Source organism: Helianthus annuus, chromosome 12 (genome assembly GCF_002127325.2).
Source record: "Helianthus annuus cultivar XRQ/B chromosome 12, HanXRQr2.0-SUNRISE, whole genome shotgun sequence".
Classification (NCBI taxonomy): Eukaryota; Viridiplantae; Streptophyta; class Magnoliopsida; order Asterales; family Asteraceae; genus Helianthus; species Helianthus annuus.
Window position 1 is genome coordinate 706254 of NC_035444.2, and position 23800 is coordinate 730053.

At 37.0% G+C, this 23800-nt stretch overlaps 1 protein-coding gene across 1 annotated transcript; it reads right to left on the reverse strand.

Annotated features, from left to right (window-relative positions):
* Positions 1-458: 458 nt before the first annotated feature.
* On the reverse strand, positions 459-1763 carry LOC110893675 (protein BIG GRAIN 1-like C). Its single transcript, XM_022140762.2, has one exon. It carries the CDS (start codon positions 1493-1495, stop codon positions 671-673), a length of 825 nt encoding a protein of 274 aa, XP_021996454.1. The 5' UTR covers positions 1496-1763; the 3' UTR covers positions 459-670.
* Positions 1764-23800: the final 22037 nt, after the last annotated feature.

Here is a 23800-nt window from a genome sequence, read left to right on the forward strand (position 1 = left end):
AAAATGATGATAATGATAAAAATAATAATAATTAATAGAGATTAATGTGTTAATAACTATACAAAGTTAATGTGTCATTAGTATTGGGGCTTTTCAAGTATCAACTTCCCATCACTCACAGCCATATAGTCCATTGTTGTGTTTGATCCTTGAAAAAAACAGTGTTTCATCTTTGTCGATGAATAAACAAGATGGAGAAGAGACCCCTGTCCAACTAAAAAAAATATTTAAAATGCTAATAAAACACAAGATCCAGCTAAAATATACAAAATAAAATACACAAAACAAATAATACTAGTAACATCTAGGCTGTGTGTGTGTATATTATTAATTGTTTAAAATCAAACCAACTAATGATTGAAAGTAATTATGGTGTTTATGATAAGATGATAGAAAAAAAAAAAAGTTAAAATAGAGCATAATTTTCAAAACCAACAACCCAATCCTCATATTCATTTGACAATTGACACGTTAATCGATGATTATAGCCTCGTTTAAAATGATTGAACGCACAGGGTAAATACATTACCCCTTCCTTCCTTCTTTTCAAAGAAGGAATCAAATTTCATACCTAAAGAGATGATTAAAAATCACTCAACAACAACGTTTATTAAAAAAAATTGAAATAACATTAAGTAATGAATTAACTTAAAAAAAAGTAATGAATTAACTAGATCCTAATTTTTCTTAAATCTGTAGTTTCAAACACTGGCAATTCTCGTCCATAACCACCAGCAATCTCCAACTCAAACAGATCATCTTCTTCATCTTCATCGTCTTCAGTACTGACTACAAAGTTTTTGTAATTCTTCATGTAGTTTGGCGATGTCATCGAATTTGAATCACGTTCACCGATCGATTTTCGATCGACAATAACGGTATCCTTCACAGGATAAAACCTAACTGACCTCTTTACACTGCTACTAGCCTGTTTTTTACTTGATGACAAGGTGCTAGTCATCATTTTATCCTGTTTCGCTTTCTTTGAAGCGAAGAGCGAACAGATAAACGCAGAAATCCGCCTACCAGGTGAAACCGGCTGCTTTTGTTTCTGTTTCGGCTTCTTCTGCTCGTCATCAATCTTCATAGCTTTTAGCTTTGTCGATCTCATGAAACTCGAACTCTCCTTTTGTGTATCATCCAGAAAAACCGCTTTTCGAGATATTGTGAAGGAGTTTGGTAACGATCTGTATGTTGATGGAGTCTCTGTTCCACTGCTACTTGAATCGGAACTGAACTTGTTAGATGACACGTAACCGTTTCGGTTGTGAGTCTCCATCCATTGGTCGATCCGTTGTTGGTTTTTGTTGCTCCGTTTTGGCTCAGAAACACAAAAGCTGTTTTCGTGATCGTGATTGTGATTGTGATTACCATTGTTATCGTGTGATGCTCCGTCGTTGGATTCATCGATGGAGCGAAGAATGGAGTCGAGGAGAGAAGACGAGAACGACGGAGTTTTCCTCCGGTGTGATGGGTGTGGATAGCTCTCTGTCATGTGAATAGATGTGATAGTGTTGTTTGAATTCGTTACAATAAACAGAAGAAACGAAATTCACGTGAGTTAATGAGATGAAGATCAAAAGAAGAGATAGAGATGAAAAAAGAAATGGCGGGGATTCGATTTTGGATGAAGAGGAGAGAGAGATATATAGTGGGAAAAGAAGTATGGGGTGAGGGTGATTTCTGAGAAACATCAAAAGTCGAAAATGTTTAAAAAAAAAAAAAACAAAAACAAAAAAAATTGGCTGTCGCCATTTGAAGAATCTCTCTGCTTCTATTGTTAACTCTCTCTAGTCTCTTTGTTTTCTGCCTCTAGTAAATGTTATAGTTTTATCTCACTTATTTCCTAATTAACACATCATTACACTCAATTAGCTTCCTCACTTATCTTCTAATTATTCCATAATCATTTTACTTCACATTTAAAAAGTAAATTAAGATATATAAGATGTTCTAACTTCTAAGTGAACCAGGTTATATTCTTGTCCTCCCCATTGGTTTCTGCGGACCTGGTGATGATGAGAGACTAAGTGGGGGTCGCTAGTTCGATCCTTGAACCGAGCGAGTTTTACCTCATCGTATTGTCGTGCCTTCAGGTGAGTGTTCACGGGCTTCGGCTCTAGGTGAGGATTTTTCCCGGTTCGGAGGTGAGTGTATTCCGATGTGATAATTTCGTCAGTAGCCTATTTGAATGATTCATTGGTCGTTCAGAAAAAAGGATATATAAAATATTAAAATTAGTTAACATTCTAAGAACAATTCTGCATAATAACAACCGTACTCAATAAATCTTACAAATAACAAAACAATTAGTAGAGTCTAGGATGGTGAAATATGAACAAACATTAACTTTATCCGTGGAAATAGAAACATTAACTTGATAGAAGTTGATAATATTTCAAAATGTGCATTGTTATCTTATGACATCAAATACTCAGATGGAGACACTGACGTTGTATGTATGTTACACTTTATTAAAGTCACACGTATGCTACTTTGCAGTTCATTCAGGTTCATACCAGTTTGTATAAAACAACATAATACTACTTGTCCTTTTATGGAAAAACAACAATATTCTATCTTATTCCAATTTAGACAACCAATTAGTACGAATAGTAACATACTTTTAAACTTTTCCGCAACTTAGAAGTAAATTCAAAGAAACAAAAGGTAAAGTGTTATGTTGTGTAAAAAGGTGAACTGTCAAAATTTTGAATTGAACAAAATTCTATTATTACTTAAACAACCTGCCTTAAATAAAATATAGCAAGAAAAGGATCATATAGAGTTTTTTATATTATTTAATTTTGTGTCAAATTGTATGCAATGTTTATTCTCATTTCTTCGGTTGTAATTGCAAAAAAAATAGCATACAAGTGTGTACTCGTCACCTTCTAATCTATAACAATATTTATTCTCATTGCTTTTTCTATTATCTTAAGTAAATCCAACTAAACTAAAATGACATTGATAATATTCAAATGACCAACAAATATAAGGGTATACTACAAATTACAAAACATGTTTTCTAGGCATTTTGATGCTTTATAAACATTTGTATTCATTTGCTATAAATTTATAATTTTACACTAGCCATGTATATTTGGTGTACCTAGGACAATTTTCCGTTTTGTGTCAGGTTCAATATGCTAACCCAAACACGACTCGCTTAACACCCGTCATGAATAAAATAAAGCAATTGTTTAAAAGTAACTCCTAACTTTTAGTTAAAAAAAAAAAACCTTGCAAATTATGATTACTATAGCATATTGTATTAAAAAGTATGGATGATTGTCAAAGTCTATTGCAATAAAGTTGTAAAGGGTGCATATGCAACGGTAGATGCCAGCATGTGCCATTCATAGGCAAGTACAAAACTTATGATGCAGTAGAGTGGTAGAAAGGTGAGGCGAAAGTATAACATCCACAAAGACTCCAACCCAAAAGGTATCTTGGCACACGACATGGCTCGAGAGACCCACTATCTGAGTTGTACTCCTCATCTTAGTCTTTTGTATAGTCGATATATATATATTAAAGAAATTGTTAAGCCATGTTGATGTTTTGGAAGGCAATCAGAACAACACAAAACTATATGCACTAGATTGCAACAATTCTAGAAGATAGAATGATTCTTTACAGGTGTTGGGTTAATGGAGGCTCTAGAAGATAGAATGATTCTTTATAGGGTGTTGGGTTAATGGAGGCTTGGGCCTCAGTTTGGGCCAAGTTATTTGTTGAAGATCATGAATGCAAGGTTTTTTTTTTTTTTTTTTTTTTTTTTTTTTGGGGGGGGGGGGGTAATGAAGATTCAAGACATCAGAGGTTTTGGTCTGACCCTAGAGTATTATGGCCCGTTTATAATTTATTTTGTAACAATGGTTAAACCCTATTAAGCATCTATTTATATTTCGTTTTGTATTTGTAATTACTCGTCATGAGAGTTGAGAGCATAGCAATAATAAATTCCTAGTTGCAGCAATGAGCGTAGGTTTCTCATTGAACCTAAACCATCTAAACTCTTGTGTCTCGTGTTCATTTTACTTTTCTGCAGTGATCGTGTGTTTGTTGAAGATCTTGAAGGCAAGTTTTTTTGGGGGTTTGAAGATTGAAGACATCGGAGGTTTTGTACTGCCCATAGTATTATGACCCCTTTATATTCTGTTTTGTAACAATGGTTAAACCCTAATATGTATATGTTTATATGTCATCTTGTACCTGTAAACTGTAATGACCCATCATGAGAGTTGAGAGCATAGCAATAATAAGTTCCTAGTTGCATGCTTAAGCGTAGGTTTCTCATTGAACCTAAACCATCTAAACTCTTGTGTCTCGTGTTCATTTTACTTTTCTGCGGTGATCGTGTGTTTGTTGAAGATCTTGAAGGCAAGTTTTTTTGGGGGGTTTGAAGATTGAAGACATCGGAGGTTTTGTACTGGCCCAGAGTATTATGACCCCTTTATATTCTGTTTTGTAACAATGGTTAAACCCTAATATGTATATGTTTATATGTCATCTTGTACATGTAAACTGTAATGACCCATCATGAGAGTTGAGAGCATAGCAATAATAAATTCCTAGTTGCAGCAATGAGCGTAGGTTTCTCATTGAACCTAAACCATCTAAGCTCTTGTGTCTTGTGTTCATTTTACTTTTCTCCAGTGGTCGTGTGTGTTGCAAACTTGGATCCCTTACAGTGTGCACATTCCTGCCCAAATTGTACATGACATTGAGTAAACAACTTATTCCGGTCTACTTTTTTTTCATTTCCCGGTTTTTGGTCCGGTCCATATTTTCGTGGTCAGATCACATAAATAAGATAACTTGCCAAATTAGGTTTTTAGGTAATCTTGATCGCAGAAAGGTAATCACCGTTCAATAACCACTAAGAAATAATAATTGAAGTACTTAATCGAATTTGATGCTCATTATTTTGCTTTTCACATTGTTTTTCATATGCAAATGTGTAGATTGAACTTTTGAAACACGTGTCGAGAAAAGGTACTATACGTTACATTGCAGATGTAACAACTCTCACCAAAACTAATATTTATTATTATATTATGTGTTATTTTGTTCACTAGGAAACCCTAATCGAGACCCCCAAGTGATCCTGCATAAACCCTAAAATTTTCAGAACAATCGGAATCAGGATCAGGGCCCCTAAAACTCAGGGGGAGTAAAATCCCGTTAGTATTATCTAAACAGTTTTACGTGTAAAACGAATTTGAATAAACGACCAACTCACCTGAGCTACTGGGACACGGGGCTACCCTATGCTAGGGTAGCACCCCTCGCGCCACGCGAAGGCCCCTCGCGCCATGCGAGGGCGCCCTTTTTCCAGTATAAATAGGGGATGTTAGCACTTGAATTCTGGTGCTAGTTCGACGTCAAAATTCGAAATATACGTTGAGTTATACACTGTTTACTATAAAAACACACACGCACGAAACGCTACCGCGACAAACAGGGTAATAACTCGATCGCTGCTACGATTAAATATCCGATCGATTGAAACTATCCAACGGATGCTTAAGTGCTGCCCGCATTAGGGTTATACTTTGTTATTCGTCGTGATTTCGACAGGATGTTTGGGTGTCGCCCAAATCTAGGCTATACCCTGTCATTCGTTGCGAATCCGCTAGATATTTAAGTATCGCACTTTGACATTCGTTGTGAGGGTTGTATCTCGTGAGTTATCGTAAATGCTGTATTAGTTACTGACCTAGTTTTCGTGTGCATTGTTATTTGAATTAGGTTAATCAGGCTAATCAGTAGGCTAAAACTCTGCCCGTTAAACTTGCAATGTGAGTCATTCTCTTTTTACTAAATTGCTTTCAAAATCATGTTTGGTTTTAAAGTTATAATTACAGGGATTAAGTTTATGTAATCTTCAATTACTACCGGTATGTGGGGTTTTGTATACATTACTTATTTCCCGTCACCATTGGACAACGAGTTAGCCAATGGGTGATCTGACCATAGTCACAGAAACGAGTCGAGTGACAAATACCGATTTGGGGTGATTGGTTGATAGAAACATTGTAATCTCCCTTAATACTGTGAATTATAACAACGTGCCTTTTTATTTAAAATGAATGATTCACTCAGTATTTCCTCGCTGACAAAATATTTTACAACATGTTTCAGGTGACCTACTGTGAATCAAGTACAAGTGCTATGGAGCACTCCCAAAGCTTAAAGTAGTGGCTTGAATAAATAAATAAACATGTTTTGTAAAATAAAGGAATTATGAAATTCCTCTACTGTAAATTACGGGGTTTATCCCGAATTGTAAATAAATAATACTCGGGCATTTTCAAGTTTAAAACGATCCTGTCAAGACTTCCGCTGTAAAAATGAATACCACGGGTTTCTGTCCAGCGGCTCCTGAACCGGGTCAAACCGGGCACGGGGGCCGTGACAGCAGAATTAGGTGATCCCACATATTACAGTTGCGTGCTTTTGATATTCTATTAAGGAAATGTTCCTAAACGTGTTTGCCTCATTGTATGTATATTATTTGGATAAGTGTGTGATTATGCTTTCGTATATGTTTTCACATCCAACATTTGTTCTTCGATCTGTGTGTTAATTTGCTTTGTTGTTTTGTTTGAATAGTGTGATCGACTCGTGACTTCAAATGTTATATTTTAAGGGATTGAATTGCAACATATTTGAAATAACTTGATTATACCTGGCATCAACAATGTGTAAAAGTGTAGGGTCGTCCTTTAGAATTCGGGGCCCTAGGATATGTACAAGTAAAAATGTAACACCCCGTGTTTACGAAAGTCAAAGTACAAGACAAAGTCAAAGGAGGAAAAGATTGCTAATTGTGATCTGTCACTCCTTGCATAATTACCGATTTGTGCTTCTTGACTTGTAATCGAATTCTTCAATTTAGTTACTTTAGTTGTATTATGTGGAGTATCTATTAATAATCGAGGTTTAATCGCATGTTTTATCGCTTTATCGCTAATTGCACCGCAATCGCATTCGCAACTTGAATTATAGGTTCTGTATATTGTTTTACGTGTGTGCTACTTATGTGTTACTTGTGCATGTTTACTTATTGTTTGGTGGTGATTAATCGAAACGCAATCGCAACTCTATCGCAACGCAATTTAACCGCAAACGCTAAACGCAAGTTATTTATGATGGTTGTATGTTAGATATAGTATTTGTGTGACTATTATCAATCTATCGCATCGCCTAATCGACCCTCACTTAAACGAATCGCGACGCTCAAAACGCGGAACGAAACGCTGAAACTCAACTCGCCGGACCACTTCGATCGAATGACCATTCGATCGAATGGCCATCTGATCGAAGTGCCATCCGATCCGACACCTGTGCTCCTCTTTCCTCTTTTGGGAACCTATAAATATCCCTGTCACATAACCAACAGTGATGTGACAACTCTCTCGTTCGACCAGCACGCTTAAGCTCACTTTCCTCTCGATTTCTCGCGATTCTTGTAAGTTTTCAACCCAAATCTTGTACATATATGATCTACACACACTTCTTCATCATTTTCTCCTTTGAATCTTAACTTTTAACCGCGAAATCAGCGGATTTGAGGTGTTCAAGGATGATGTCATCATGGAGTTCTTATGAACTTCAAGATTTGGCTTCATTCCATCAAGAACAACTCAGATCTAAAGGATTTCCATATGTTTTAAAACAGATTTCATCTAGATCTAAACATTTTCAAAGTTAAAAGGATTGAAAGATACTTTTCCAACTTTCTTTCAACTCTTTTACACTCAATGCACTCAAAACCGATAGAATCGGAGCTCGTTCAGGCCTTCTACTCGACTTTAGTGAAGTGTCGGTCTGAGATCTGATTCCTCTCAAAATAGATAACCAATTTCGGGATTGAACATGAACAACCGTCACCAACAGTTAGCTGAACGGATTGGGGTGATTCCCACTTGGTCGGACGACTTGGACTTGACGAGGTTCCATTGTTTAATACGTGGTCATACCGTCTCGATCAAACCCCAAACTTTTCAAAATAATCAAGTTTCAAGACAATTTGATCGTTGGGACGGGTTGCCGTCCGATCGGATTGCCATCCGATCGGATTGCACTTGGTCTTCAACACTTAAACATTTTCATAATTCTCAAAGATCATCAGTTCTAACGGATTGCCATCTGATCGGAAGACCATCCGATCGAATGACCATCCTGTTGTGAACTTGTTCTCAACTGAAATGTCTCGCCAATCGGATCGCTATCCGATCGAACGACCGTTCGATCGATTGACCTGAAGGGTAGAGATACTACTCTGATTTTAAAATGTTACAACGAAAACTTCAAAGCCATCATACACAAACACATCCATCCCAAACGAATGTCAATCCGACCGAATGGCCATCTGATCGGATGACCATCTGAACGGATTGACATCCGATCGAATGACCATCCGTTCGGATCGTCATCCGATCGAATTACCATTCATCACTTGGTTCTTTTCGCACCGTTTAACGCGTCGTTCTTCGCTTATGCTATTGTTAACTGTTCATGCTAACTTTCCAGCGCTCCCTTCAATCCAAGAAAATGTTTATTTACTAAACACAATCAGTGAGTATACTCGAACCCTTTTTTCTTTACGCACTTTTGGGTGTTACATACGTTAGTTATTCAAATCACAATCGACACACAACACAAACACTATTTTTACGCTGACCGTTATTGCATGTTACGTGTTATTCGATGAATGCTTGTATGTTATGTTTACACAGTGATTGTTGCCTGACACCTTAGCAACGATAGTACTATAGTTTGGACTCAACACCTGTCGTGGACAGGGGTTGTTAAGGGCTTTACTTCACGTGTCCCAGTGGGGATATGTGTGGCGCATTCTACAACTTGCAGTCACGTCTGTGCATATTTCATTGTCGATAACCTACTAGCTTTCACTTTGCTACATGTTATATGTTGGTTATGCGTAAACGTTTTCGCTATCTATTATACTACTAAACTTGTATGCTCACCTTTACACTATGTGTATTGACTTTATTTTAACGTATGTGACAGGTGCTTAAGATGCTAGGAATTTTGTGCTTTGGTGAATCAAGCTAGGGGTCTAGTTATGTCACGCTAAATCTGAGTTGTCGAAACAGTATTTGTTTTTGAGACAATTATTTGTAGTAACTGTTTTATTTGGATATGTTGTGGTATGGGACATGACGTTTAAATATCTGGTAATTAATAGTTGTTATGGATACTCATGGACAATCTGTTTCGCTCAGTGTCATGCCCCAATTTTTCCGCCATCGGTTGGGTGTGACAAAAAAAGTGGACCCCTAAATATAAACTCTTAGATAGAGGGCCCCTAAATGGTCCAAAACTAAATATGTTTTTTTGTTTTACTAGTGTTTAAAGTCGCGCTTTGCAATGGGCCAAATTTATACGGAAACGTTGTTATAAAAACGATAAAAAAATGTAAATTATGTGTTGGGCACAAAAAATATGCACCTTTTAAAATAAGGAAAACTTCACTGAATAGTAACCAAGTTTCTCATCCATTCCACAAAATTCACTTAATCTTTTTTTTTCTCCCTAAAGTCACTCAAGTTTGATTTATTGTTCCAATGTTAGCATAATTACCAGGTTTCCAGGTAAACTTGATGACGTGTCAGGTCACAGTTTCTTTTTTTAGTTTATTCTTAATGCTTAAATGGATTTTTAAGTAAATAAAAATTAATAAAAAGATTTCAATGTAATCATCGATTCTCAAATCAGCAACTTTATTTTTAAAAATCCCCAGGCTGCTCAAATCACAGTTTTGTTCCTATTCGACTTAAATCATAACTTTGATCGTTCCTGTTCCATTGAAATCACAACCCTTTAAGCTGACTCAAACCTTCCTGTTTGATTTTTGTTAATTATTAATTGTTTGTTTGAATGAAATCACGAACCTAGGCTGACTCAAGTCAACCGTTGTTTTTTAGTTATCAATTTGTTCATTTGCTGGATTTTTAAGAATTAATGTGTTGATACGAGAAAGTTTGAGAACAGAGGTTACAGTTTTTTTGTAGGGTAAATTACACTTTTCGTCTTTTATGTTTGTAACGAATTGCAACGAATGACCTTTAACTTCAATAATTACAGTCACAGTCCTTTATTTGTAAAACTCAGTACACCCTAGGTCCTTTAGCACTAACCAAGTTAAACTTTCAAGTTAAGTCTGAAAATGTGCCTTGCACATGAGGGTAGATTAGTAATTTTACTAATATGTCTAAAATATATTTACACAAAACCAGATTTTATGAAAAAAATTAAACAAAACATAAACCCATCCCAATCTCACAAATCCATTTCACCCACAAAACAGAAACCCAATCTCAGCATCAAGAAAAATCCCCAAATCCAACCACAAAAATTCACAAATTTCTCTTCATTAGTATGAATCAGCCTCTCTGTTCTAAAACTTTAATTGATAGAATCAAGCTTTCACGTGCTTATAGTGTAGGTGTATGAGTGGATATATGCATTTATAATGCCTTGCAATCAATTGAAAAGATTTTTAGCATTACAACTGATATTGCGTCTCTGCAGTGGTTCGAGGTGGAGCTGCGCCGGCAACAGCGAAGGCGGTGATAGCGGTGGTGCGGCGGCACCGTCGTGTACATTATTAAGCGGCGAAGGACGTCTGCGGTTCGAGGTGGAGCTGCAGCCGGGACTCACTGCTAATACTCCGTCGAAATTATTAAGCGGCGGAGGACGGCAGCGGTTCGAGGTGGAGCTGCGGTCGGGGCTCACTGTTACTACTTCATTGAAATTATTAAGCGGTAAAGGACTCACTGCTAATACTTCTGTTGTAGCATTATTTAGGGTTTTGATGAGTATTTATTATTGCTAAAAGGATCTTGCAGATATGATTATCGAACTTCTAGATTGGTTTGTTAAAGATGGTGGGAGTTGGTAACCCCCTCACTACTAATACTTTTGTTGTGGTGGTGGCGGTGGTGGAGGAAGAGGGTGGTTGAGAGAGAGAGAGATGGCTGATAGAAAAGACGAAGTAAAATTACCAATCTACCCTCACTTGTAAGGCACATATTCAAACTTAACTTGAAAGTTTAACTTGGATAGTCCTAAAGGACCTAGGGTGTACTGCGTTTTACAAATAAAGGATTGTGATTGTAATTAGTGAAGTTAAAGGCCATTCGTTGCAATCAAATACAAACATAAAGGACGAAAAGTGTAATTTACCCTATTTTTTTATTAAACAAGACATATAAGCTTTAGAAATTAAAAAAAAAGAAAAATTGCTATGTTATCAAGGTAATTGGAAACCTGAAAATTACACATGATTCGAACATCTAATGGAACATTAGTGACTATAGTGAGAAAAAAAAAAGATTGGGCCATTTTAGTGGAACATATGTGAAACTTGGTTACTATTCTACAAAGTTACCACTTTATCAGGCAGCGCCTTGACATCCATTGTTAGGTTCAAGATCGATCGGACAGGGTATCGAATCAGTGATCAGGGGTTAAAACACTTAAAACGGGGCAGAGTTTTGTAGGATTTAGGAGTGTAATACTAAAGAAAAATGGGATATTTAAAATAGCAGAGGGAGCGAGAGAGAAAGAAAACATATTTGAGCAGTTGAAATGCTTTCCACCAACTTTCTATTTATAGTTTTGAAGGCGTGGAAGCAAAGCAAATATTTGTTCTGGTCTTGTAGACACGTACACACACAAATCTTTATATGTTAAAGATTATTTTATTATTATAATTAATTCAGCTGCTTCACTCATTTATCGTTTATAACTTCTAAAATATGACTTTTTATAAAATGATGAATATGTCATTAGAACGAACATATTTTTATCTACATTCTGACCTAAGTTTCGTTGCAAACTGAGTAAGGTCAATTATAATGTATTTTTATTATTTAATTATTAAACGGTTCATATGTTTGTCTTGATACCTTATCTTTCTAACAGTCAACTTACTTTTAATCTACCCGTTTAATTATATAATGGAATTTTCGGTTCAGTTTGATGTAATTTGTATTTTGGCGGCTTATCTCTATCTTGGAGATAATGCCGCTTTTTTGGTGTTAATGAAATTTGCCTTCCAATATATATATATATATATATATGTATATATATACACATCCTTCCCACCTTGTTCTAAATCTCGTCCTCGAGATTTAAGCTACGATGTTATTTTAGAATTATGTCAGCGTTAATTAATACTAATAGTATTAAGGTAAATGACACTGTAATTGAATCAAGACATATTCAAAATTTGTGGATACGAGTTTTACAATAAATAAGACTCAATGGTTCAACTGAATTAGTTCTAGAAATCGATGTCAAACGAACGACATGAAATGATATAATTTCCAAGATGACTAGGTTAAGCCAAAAGAGATTTATGATCAATAGATGTCTAAATCGAATGTTTACAATTTATGAATGACTTTTAGAATAAATAGAATTCACTGTCAAAGGAAAACTTACCTTAGTCATCAATCAAGGAAGACTTAGAATTAACAAGCTCAAATGAAATAGAAGCTCAAAAATGATTTGTCAATTATCGAATCATGACATGAGGAAAAATCAGTGTGTTGACATTATTGAATTGCAAGGATACACCGAAATACAACAGAGTTAAGTGTAACATTTTCATAACACATAATTGTATTAAGCCTACTTTTAAATGATGAGTCAAATGAAAGACATACGTTTTTTTGCATGATTCGTATGATTATTATTACTAGTCCAAGCTACAAGTTTATATCGACGCCGCAAGGTGTCGTAATGATTGAAATAGTTCAATAGTTACGGTGACCGAACAAATTCACCGTGCTTGTAATCAAATGCAAGTTTTAATGAAGTAAATTTGGATATTTATCTCAAATAAATATTTATAGGATTTTCAATTGATGATGAAAGACCAAATGACTATCATAGAATTTTCGATCAATGATTAAAGAATGTTTAGAGGTACAATGGAATACAATACGAATTTGTGTACTCTTATCTTAACACATAATTGTATTAAGACTGTCTAAGATAATGAACCAACAGAAATTTAAATAAATAAATCCGTACATCAGGTGTGAAAATGAGATTAGCTCAAGCTTCAAGTTAATGAAAATGGCACCACAAGGTGTTGTAACCAAATAAATGATTTAATGAAAGTGAAGACCAAACAAGTCTATTATGGTTCTGAATAGATGAAGTACTTGACAGGATGCATTTATTTAAAACTTTGATTTGTACTAGAGACAAATAATACCTTAACGTAGATATTACATATAAGTGATTACGTCTGGAATCATTTCTACTTCCTGCGTAGTAAGTACGGATGCTTGCGCGTTCTTCTTAGTTCCGCCTGTTGTTTTTACCTTGTTGTCGGGTGCTTTAGTCAGTTTCGGGCAATATGGTTTGATGTGTCTTGTTTCTCCGCAACTGAAACAAATATTAGTTTTCCTTCTACATTCTTCCTCTATATGCTCGGTCATCTTACAAAAGTTACAGTAGGGTGTTCTCCTAAAATGACATTTTCCTGAATGCTTTTCATTACAGTTTCTGCAGGTAGGTTGCTCCAATGACGTTTCAGTTCCTTTGTTCTTATAGGAATCATTAGGGCAAAATTCTTGGGATATTTTACGGGCTAACTCTTTCTTCTTGTTTTCTTCTTTTGTGCGGATTAGTCCCTCTGTTAGGATGTTAGCTAGTTCAACTGTTTCTTCAATAGTCTGTGGTCTAGCGGCCTTGACCATGTCTCAGATTTCACTAACTAATCCCCAAGTATAACCAGAAATTAGTACGAGCTTTGGTGAAGCCAAAGTTGGTACCATTCGTGCGCATTCGAAGAACTTTGTCGTATATTCACGACAATACACATTTATTATTTTATGATTTAGGAACTTGTTAGCCATTTGTTGCTTTTCATAAGGAGGACAAAATTTCCTTTCTGCCATTTCCTTGAATTTTTCTAGTTCATGGCATAGCCATGTCACTTCCTTTTTCCTGAAGAATTATATTCCACCATTCTAAGGTTTCTTCCTTAAAGAGGTTGGAAGCATACATCACCTATCTTCTTCGGCACATTTGTTGATTTTAAGAACAACTTCCGTCTTTTCCAACCATCGCAGAGCAGCCGTGGCTCCTTCACTGTTTGCGAACTCAGTTGGTTTACAAGCTAGAAATTCTTTGTAGGTACACTCGAGAGTCATTGCCTTCATTTTCTTGGGAAATGGGGCTTTGATAGTATCATTATTGCCTCCATTGACACTATGGCTAAAACTGTCATCACGAGTATGCTTGGAAAATTTCCCAAGAATTTTGCCCTAATGATTCCTATAAGAAGAAAGGAACTGAACCGTCATTGGAGCAACCTACCTGCAGAAACTGTAATAAAAACATTCAGGAAAATGCTATTTTAGGAGAACACACTACTGTAACTTCTGCAAGACGACCGGGCATATAGAGGAAGAATGTAGAATGAAAACTACTATCTGTTTCAATTGCGGAGAAACAAGACACATCAAACCATATTGCCTGAAACTGACTAAAGCACCTTACAACAAGGGAAAAACAAAAGACGGATCTAAGAAGAACGCGCGAGCATTCGTACTTACTATGCAGGAAGCATAAATGATTCCAGACGTAATTGCTGATAGGGGTGTGCATGGGTCGGTTTGGGTCGGTTTTTACTACTATCCATAACCATAACCGCTAGTTCGGTTATGGAGTTTTGGTAACCATAACCATAACCAAACTTCGGTTATGGTTAATCGGTTATGAAGTCGGTTATGGTTCGGTTTTGGTTAATTTCGGTTAAGTAACCAAGCAAGGTTTGAAATAAATATCGTTGTGCACGATTTGAACTTAGTTTGAGCCTATTTTATAAGATAACGAAGACTAAACTTTTTGGTTAAACTACCGATTTAGAGTTCTTTTTAATAAGGTAATTCTCAAACAAAAACAATTATGGCCATAACACCTTAGTTCTTTATCAAAATAAATGACATCTATATCAAGATCATTTTGTTACTAATATACTTTTATCTTAGTAAAAACCCTCTATATGGTTTTGTAAAACACAAATCTATTATGTAAAGTTAACATCACAACTTCGGTTCGGTTCGGTTAACCAAAGCTTGATAACCATAACCATAACCGATTGAGCGGTTATACAAAGTTTCATAACCATAACCATCGGTTATATTGGTTATCGGTTATTGGTGGTTCGGTTATGTCGGTTATGGTTCGGTTATCGGTTATGGTGGTTAATTTGCTCACCCCTAATTGCTGATATGTAATATCTAAGTTAAGGTATTATTTGTCTCTAGTACAAATCAAAGTTTTAAATAAATGCATCCTGTCAAGTACTTTATCTATTCAGAACCATAATAGACTTGTTTGGTCTTCACTTTCATTGAATCATTTAATTGGTTACGACACCTTGTGGTGGCGTTTTCATTAACTTGAAGCTTGAGCTAATATCATTTTCACACCTGATGTACGTATTTATTTATTTGATTTCTGCTGGTTCATTATCTTAGACAGTCTTAATACAATTATGTGTTAAGATAAGAGTACACAAATTCGTATTATATTCCGGTGTACCTGTTGGTGCATGTTATGTGACAACAACTTTGGATTGGTCTTTGGATATTAAACAGAATATTGGATCATGAAGACTTAAAGAAAAACGAGTTCTATGAAGCCTAATCAAGTCCAAGTTTGTATTAAGTCTATTAGGCCCAAGTTTATGTGACAAATGTAATACGGGCCAAAGCCCAATTCGTGTATGGGAGGGTGTGGTATATAAACAACCTTTTGCTACAAGTTTAGGGTTAGACTTTTGGAGATTGTAGAGAGCATTCAAATTGAGAGAGTTTAGAACAAATAGAAATCGGCTGTTAGGTTCTTGGAGATCTTAGTGATTGTAAAACGTTTTCTAAGGTTTGATAATCACAGAAGATCAGTTTGAAAGATTGTGTGTTCAAGTTCTTTTCTTCTACATATTCTTGTTTCTGTATTCGAAGGTTTATCAAGGGGATTCCGCACCCTTGATAGATTAACAGTCTTGTTACGATCCATACGGGATAAAAGGGACTTACAATTGGTATCAGAGCAGCTTAAACATGTTGAGCAGCTTAAACACAATCTGATGAGCGTGTCACAAGTCTGCGACAAGGGTCACTCGGTCCATTTTACCAAGTCTGTGGCTTTGGTGTTGAAACCGGGTTTGGTCATTCCGGACGATTGGATAGTGATGCGTGCACCAAGGAAAAATGACACTTATGTCATGGACATGGGTGCCAAGGATCCAACTGCGGAGGTGGCGTGTTTACTGTCAAAAGCATCTGAAGCTGAATCAATGTTGTGGCACAGACGCATGGCCCACATTCACTACCGCAAAATGAATTACATTATTAAAAATGAGCTAGTGAAAGGGGTTCCATTGCTGAGGTTTCAAGTGGAAGATAAATGTCTTCCATGTCAAAAGGGAAAACAACACAAGAAACCTCATAAGTCTAAAACAGTAAATTCCATTAATGACCCTTATGAATTACTTCACATGGATTTATTTGGTCCAGTGAACGTAAGGAGCATAGGTGGAAAGTACTAATGTCTTGTTGTCACTGATGATTACTCACGTTATTCATGGGTTTTCTTTTTAGGTACAAAAGATGAGACAGCAGAGATGCTTATTGATCTTTTTACAAAATTGGAAAATGTTCATGATGCAAAGATCAAGAGGATAAGGAGTGATAATGGCACGGAGTTCAAGAATCGGATTCTTGATCTCTACTGTCTTCGAAAGGGAATTGAACATCAATATTCCGCTCCTTACACTCCTCAACAAAATGGAGTCGCTGAGAGGAAAAACAGGACGTTGATTGAAGCCGCTAGGACGATGCTTTCAGATTCAAAGCTACCAGTTCTTTTCTGGGGAGAAGCTGTGAATACAGCTTGCTATGTCCTAAACAAAGTTCTAACCGTTAAACGTTTTAACAAAACTTGTCATGAGTTGATGTTTAACAAAAAACCAAATTTAACAGGCTTTGAACCTTTTGGATTACCCTTCCCTTTCATCATACTTCCAAGCAATCTGTCCCCCTATCTCCCTGATTCTATTCCCTGCATCCATCAATTCTTCACCGAAATAGCGAAGTTCAGCCATATTCTCAGTGCTCATTGGTGGATTAGGTAGGGGTTCTGGATCGAATTGCGGAAGGAAGGAATAAGGGTAGTTGACAATATTTTGAAATTGCCAATCATTCGTCCACCATTCTTCCATTTCTATAGGTTGAGCATGGACTATTGGTTCTGGGATTGCTGGTGCAAAATTCATAGGGAGTGGATTTTCACTAGGATAGGTAAAAACATTTGTATTGACAGGCTGAATAGTTTCACAGTTTGCCAATAGAAAATCTATTTCATCTTGAAAAGTTATTCCCTGGTTTTGGTTTGAACTCTCCCCGATCTCTACCTGAGTTGGTCTAGAATCTTGTCCTACTTCCATTTCTATTTCCTTAGAATATTCCTCAAACTGTATTTCCATTTGCCTAGAATCTTTCCTAACTTCAGTTTCCATCTCTTGCTGTTTAGAACTCTCCTTGATTACAATTTCTTTTCCTTTTTCTAAAGGGTTGTTTATTTTAGGAAGTTTCGGAACTGGCTTTTTCCTATGAATACGAATACCCCATACATAATTCTTCTTTTTCTTTCGTTTTGGCTTTGTCAAAGGTGGAGCATGGAATTCTACAGGTTGGTCCACATCAGCAAAGTATCCAGTAAACTCTTGGGAAACTTCTATATTCACCGGGTAAAGATTGAGGTTCTGAAAAGCTTCAGATATCTCGCTCATGCTGTGTGGCATATATGCAAAAATGCACAGAAATGCTAAGTTAAAACTTTGGAACAAAGTTTAACAAATAAACATCGAAGTTTTATTGCACACTATTTGTACAAAATAACAGGAAAGAACACACTCAGATTTATTTATTTATTTACTGAGAAGTGTTATTACTAGACTTAGGGTATTTAAAGATTTGCATGTTCTGCTACAGTAGCTAGCATATACAAATTTGCCCATTTCTCATCTAGCTTATCTTCCCAAGGTGATTTATTGATTAACTCCTGGGTTTCCTTTTTAATCCTCTTTTCTCGGATTTGCTCTTTACTTTTCTTAATAATCATACTCCTTTTTCTAGGAGAAAGTGGTTTCTCATATTGTGCTTTTCGCACAAATATTCCTTCTTCAGGAATTGTAGGGAGCTTTGAAAACTTAGTTTTGGATGAACTTCCCTCTTCGTAGACTGACCTATCTAATTTAAGATAGATATCTTGCAACTTTTGCTTACCCATACTGTAACTAACAAATAGTCAATTTAATAAAACACATAATCACATAATAGTAATCAGGAAAAATTAAGTATCTGTTAAATACTTAATTAGCTTAACTCAGTGGCTCTGATACCACCTTATTTCTGTCACGGCCCCCGACCCGGTTTGACCCGTTTCAGGAGCCGCGGGACAGAAATCCCGTGATATTTATTTATGTGATTTTAGCAGCGGAATTCTTTAACATCAGGATCGTTATAAAGCTAAAAACTTTTCCTTATTATTTTATTTCACAATTCGGGCTAAAACCCCGATAATTTACAATAATAAGATTTTTTTGATAAATCTTTATTTCAAAACATATTTCTTTATTTTATACTGAGCCACTATCTTAAGCTTGAATTGTTCCCCGGCACTTTTCCTGAATTACAGTAGATCACCTGAAACATGTTTGAAAAAGGTTTTGTCAGCGGGGAAATACTGAGTGAATCATTCATTTTACTAAAACGACACAATTGTTTATAATTCACAGTATTAAGAGTTTTTACATATGTTTATTATCAACCAACTACCCACAGTATTTGTCACTCGACCGGATCTGTGACTGTGGTCATATCACCATTGGCTGCCCCAATGAATGACGTATATCACTTAATTTTAGGTTCGCCCACCTAATGTGATTAAAACTGTAGTAATGTGCACAATATCCCACATACTGGCTGTAATTTGGTGATTACATAAACTTAATCACTGTAATTTATAACTCTGAAAAATGATTGGAGTATTGTAAAACAATTGATAAAAAGAGAATGACTCACATTGCAGATTTAACACAGATAGAATATGATTTAGCCTGGTTAACCTAATAATAATAATAATAATGCACACAAAACCGGGTTAGTGATCAATACAGCAGTCATGATAACTCACGAAATCAAATTCTCACAATGAACGACAAAGTGCAATACTTAAACATTCATCGATTTAACGACGAACGACAAAGTATAACCCAATGTGGGCGGCACTTAAACATTCTTTGGATATATTGATCTCGGAAAATGAATCGTAATAGCGATCGAGTAATTACCCTGTTTTGCAGCAGCGATTCGAGTGCAGTGTGTGTTTAATTGTGATAATTTGGTGCTAATTCGACGTTCAGACAACAATTTTGCGTCGTTTCAACTTCAAATTTCAAGTCCCAAGGTCGGCTATTTATAGTGAATTTTGGGACTCCCTTACGGACCGTATGGCTTTTCCCTTTACGGTCCGTAAAGGGTGCAGTCTATATACCTATGCTAGCTGGTTTCGGGACTAGCTTAGCTGACTCACTTTTAAATTCAGTTTCTACTGTGACAACGAATTTAGTTGATAATTATCAACTAGGGTTTATCCCCCCTGAGTTTTAGGGGCCCTGATCCTGATTCTGATTGTTCTGAAAATTTTAGGGTTAGTGCGGAATTACTTGGGTGTCTCAATTAGGGTTTCCTTATTGACTAATTATCATTCTAATTATAAATTTTAATGAGAGTTGTTACAAATGCCATCCCCAATGATGAGCAGTTTAGTGTTCCTGGTTACCAATCGCCGGAACATGTGAGTGTTCATACGGAAAATACGGATGATGGGGGCTATTATGATGATCGGGCTAATGATGACGAAGATTGGGGGTATGTGAACCAAGGCAACAACTACAATGCAAGAAGGTTTGAAGATGATGAGTTTGGCTACCAAAACGCCAATTTTGTGGGGAACGATGATTACGGGTATGGGGATAGGAGAAATGATGGTTACGAAAATAACCGCCAACCACGAAACAACAATCAAAGGAACCGGAACGACGAATTTTACAACAACAACAACAATAATGCTAACCCTAACTGGATTCCTCGTTTCGTGGGAGGGGGTAATCAAAGGGGTGACCAAGGTGTCAAGTTGGCAATAGAAGAGGTGATAGGGGAGGTCATAGAAGGGATAATCGAAGACCGGTCGATCAAGAGGTTAACGGTCCACAACGTCGTCAACAACCTCCACGGGGAGTGAATGACCAATTCCGACAGGTGGTCACACCGATAACGACTCTCCAATTGTGTGTGAAAAGAGAATGTTCGATTGCAAGCCCCACTACATCAACATACTTCCCCATTTCAATGGGAGGTCTAATGATGAGCTGTACACGCATTTGGCAGAGTTTTCCTCCATTTGTAACACTTGTGACAACTCGAACTTTCAAGGTCCTTTCTTGACACGTTGTTTGTTTCAAACTCATGTTTGCATAACTTGTTTACTTTGTAAATATACACTTTGGGTTATACAGTTGAATTATTGTGTTATTATTTGATATATGATTATTTTGTTTAAAGTGTCTAGCTTTATAAATCTATGAACTATTTGAGCGGTAAATCAAACTTGTGCATCCTCATCCTTATAACTACGAAATCTAGGAGTTGCACCACACTTACCCGACGAAACCTAGGAGTTTCGTTACCTAGGAGTTCCGTCAAGCCCTTCACGATGAAACATGAGGTTTCATCGCCCCTTTTGAGGTTTCGTGGACATGGGCTCTCGGCCCAGGTGTGGCCCATGTTAGATCTGTAATATATATCCTCATGCGCACCACTTCATGTAACAACACAACTGGCGAAAACCCTAACATTCTTTCCTCTCCCTTTGCATCCGACGGCGATTACAACCCTCTCGAAGTCCTCATTTGATCTACCTCACATCCGGTTAGTTATGAAAACCCGACTCGATCTGCTTGTCATACTATTGTGTACATAACCGTTATCGCGATTGGTTTCGATGGTTGATTTCGATGGTTGATTGATGATTTTCTGATGATATGAAGTTCTGTGAATGTAGGGTTTGCATTATAATCCATGATCATATGTTATGTGAATTAGGGTAGTGATGATTTATAGCATATCAATTGAATTAGAACTGATAGGTTGAGACTTCTGTGGGTTGTAGTCATTGATGATTCCTTGCTCATAATTGACAATTCTTGATTGATGATACAGTATATGTTTATCAAATTGTTTATGTAATAAGTTGGTGATTCAGATTACGTATGTGATAATGATGGTCGGGTATTAGAGTTCGTCATTAATTGAGGTTTTAGAATCATGAAGCGGTGAGTGTTATTGATTGTTTTTGTGTAAATAGAATGACGGCAGTAGGGTTTCTATGTGCGTACAGGATGAACTGTTACATTGCTGACGAAAGCCTCACCCCGACGAAACACTATCATCAACGAAACACGGTAGAGTTTCGTCGCACTCAGATGTTGGCGAAACATGTGAGGTTTCGTCACACCTCCATGACCGACGAAACAGATGAGGTTTCGTCACTCTGAAGTTTCGTTGCCTTAAAGTTTCGTCGTAGGTCAGAAATTCCGTCAACAGAATGTAGATTGTATGATCATGTGTAAATTCTTGGCTGTTGATGATATTGGTTACGATTCGATTCTAGTTAATAAACTTAACTGATTAACATGGTTATGAAACATACCTGTAAACTGTGAATATGAATGAGTTATATAACTACTATGTGTTAATCAGTGACCACTATCTTGCATGCATTCTATGATCATAACTTATGCGTAAACAATGCAAACATGAACTGATAAGTATACGTGCATACTATAGGCTTTGACTGAATTATTGTGAACGAGTAGATAATCTTACCGAGCAAACCAAGGTGAGTTCACACTCTCTACAAGGCATGGGATTCCCGGTGGTTTAGGAAGGGGTTAAAGAATTAAAACGGAAATCTACATATCCTCCTTGGGTAGGATATGTACGGCCATCCTCCTTGGGTAGGATGCCACTATAAATCATGCGTATTCTCCTTGGGTAGAATACGTACGTTCGTCCTCCTTGGGTAGGACAACAACCTTACAACTTACTAGACAAAACTCTATCATGAAGTCCCTCACTTTATATCGACTTAATCGCCGAGGCCGATGGCGAGCGGGTCATTAGTTAATAGCGCTATTAGGTTTGACAAACTCACACCGTGTCGTTCGAACGGGTGTGTACTAATGGATCATGGCAAACTGTCAATGATGATAGACATTGACGTAGGGCACAACTATTGTTCGTCAGTGGTCGATATGGTAACGGTCTAGTGGTTCACACGGGGAAGCCCCCCCACTGGTTACGGATATGGTTTGGGAAATCAAGGTACGGGTTATGATTTGGAAAAGAAGAAACTGGTTAAACATACTCTCAACTATGGGGTAACCCCCACGGCAATAAGCCAACTAAAGACAAACTGTGTTTTCGTAAACAACTTAAAACGAACACTCAACCGTGTACTCGCTCAACTTTGTTGTTGATTCGTTGTTACATGCCTTGCAGGTCTTTAGGTGCATATTGACTGGAACTTGCTGTCTGGGAGGCTGGAGTGGTCATGGGTCGAGTTACATGGAAACGCAACACAAGACCAAGGACTTTTACATGTGGTTTATAAACTATTAAACGAACGAAATATGCTTCCGCTGTAAACTGTGAAATATTGTAACGTTATAACACTTATTATTAATAAATGAAAGTTTTATTTAAATATACCCATGAGTTCAATGTGATTAGTGGCTAAGATCCTGGTATGTTACGCGCCCCGCGGTATTTCCGCGAGTGGATTTTGGGGGTGTGACAACACTATCGGGGGCACAACTTTGCGTTGGAGGAGGTCAAACTTCGATTGTTCCAATTCTCGCTAAAAGACAAGGCAAAGCAATGGTTTCTCACACTTCCAGCGAATAGCATCCGAACATGTGGTGAGATGCAACAAGTCTTTCTCGATGAGTATTATTCAATGGCGAAGACCGATGATGAACGGGATGAAATAAGGTCGTTTCGGCAATTATCGAGTGAACCGTTGCATGAAGCGTTCACTCGATACAAAGAGTTAATTTGGAAATGCCCACATCACCAAATAGAAAAGTGGGAGTTGGTTAAGTGTTTTGTACGGGGATTGGATGATGCAACATGGAATCGCCTCGAGTCAACGAGCAACGGAACCTTATTGAGCAATCATGAAGATGATGATTGGGAATTCCTTGAGCGGATGAGCAAGCGGTCTAAAGAAAAGGAATCGGCCGATAGAGCCAAAAAAACATCCCGTTTCCTGATCACTCCCTGATCTTGATTCTAAGGATCGAATTTCTACCTTAGAAAGGGAGATGGCTCGTATGAAAAAGAAGGAGGTGAACGCGGTACAATTCGCGGTTTGTGAAGAGTGTGGAGATATCGGCCATAGAATCGAGCAATGTCCAACCGGGCCGAGTGATTACACCGAGGAGGTAAACCAAGTGTATGGGGATCAAAAGCAATATGACATGAACTCCAACACTTACCATCCGGGTTTGAAAAATCACCCTAACTTCCGGTATGGTAACGCCTCAAATCAATGAATCCAAATTTCCATTCGGGTAATCAAGGTGGCTCATCGTATAACAATCATCAAG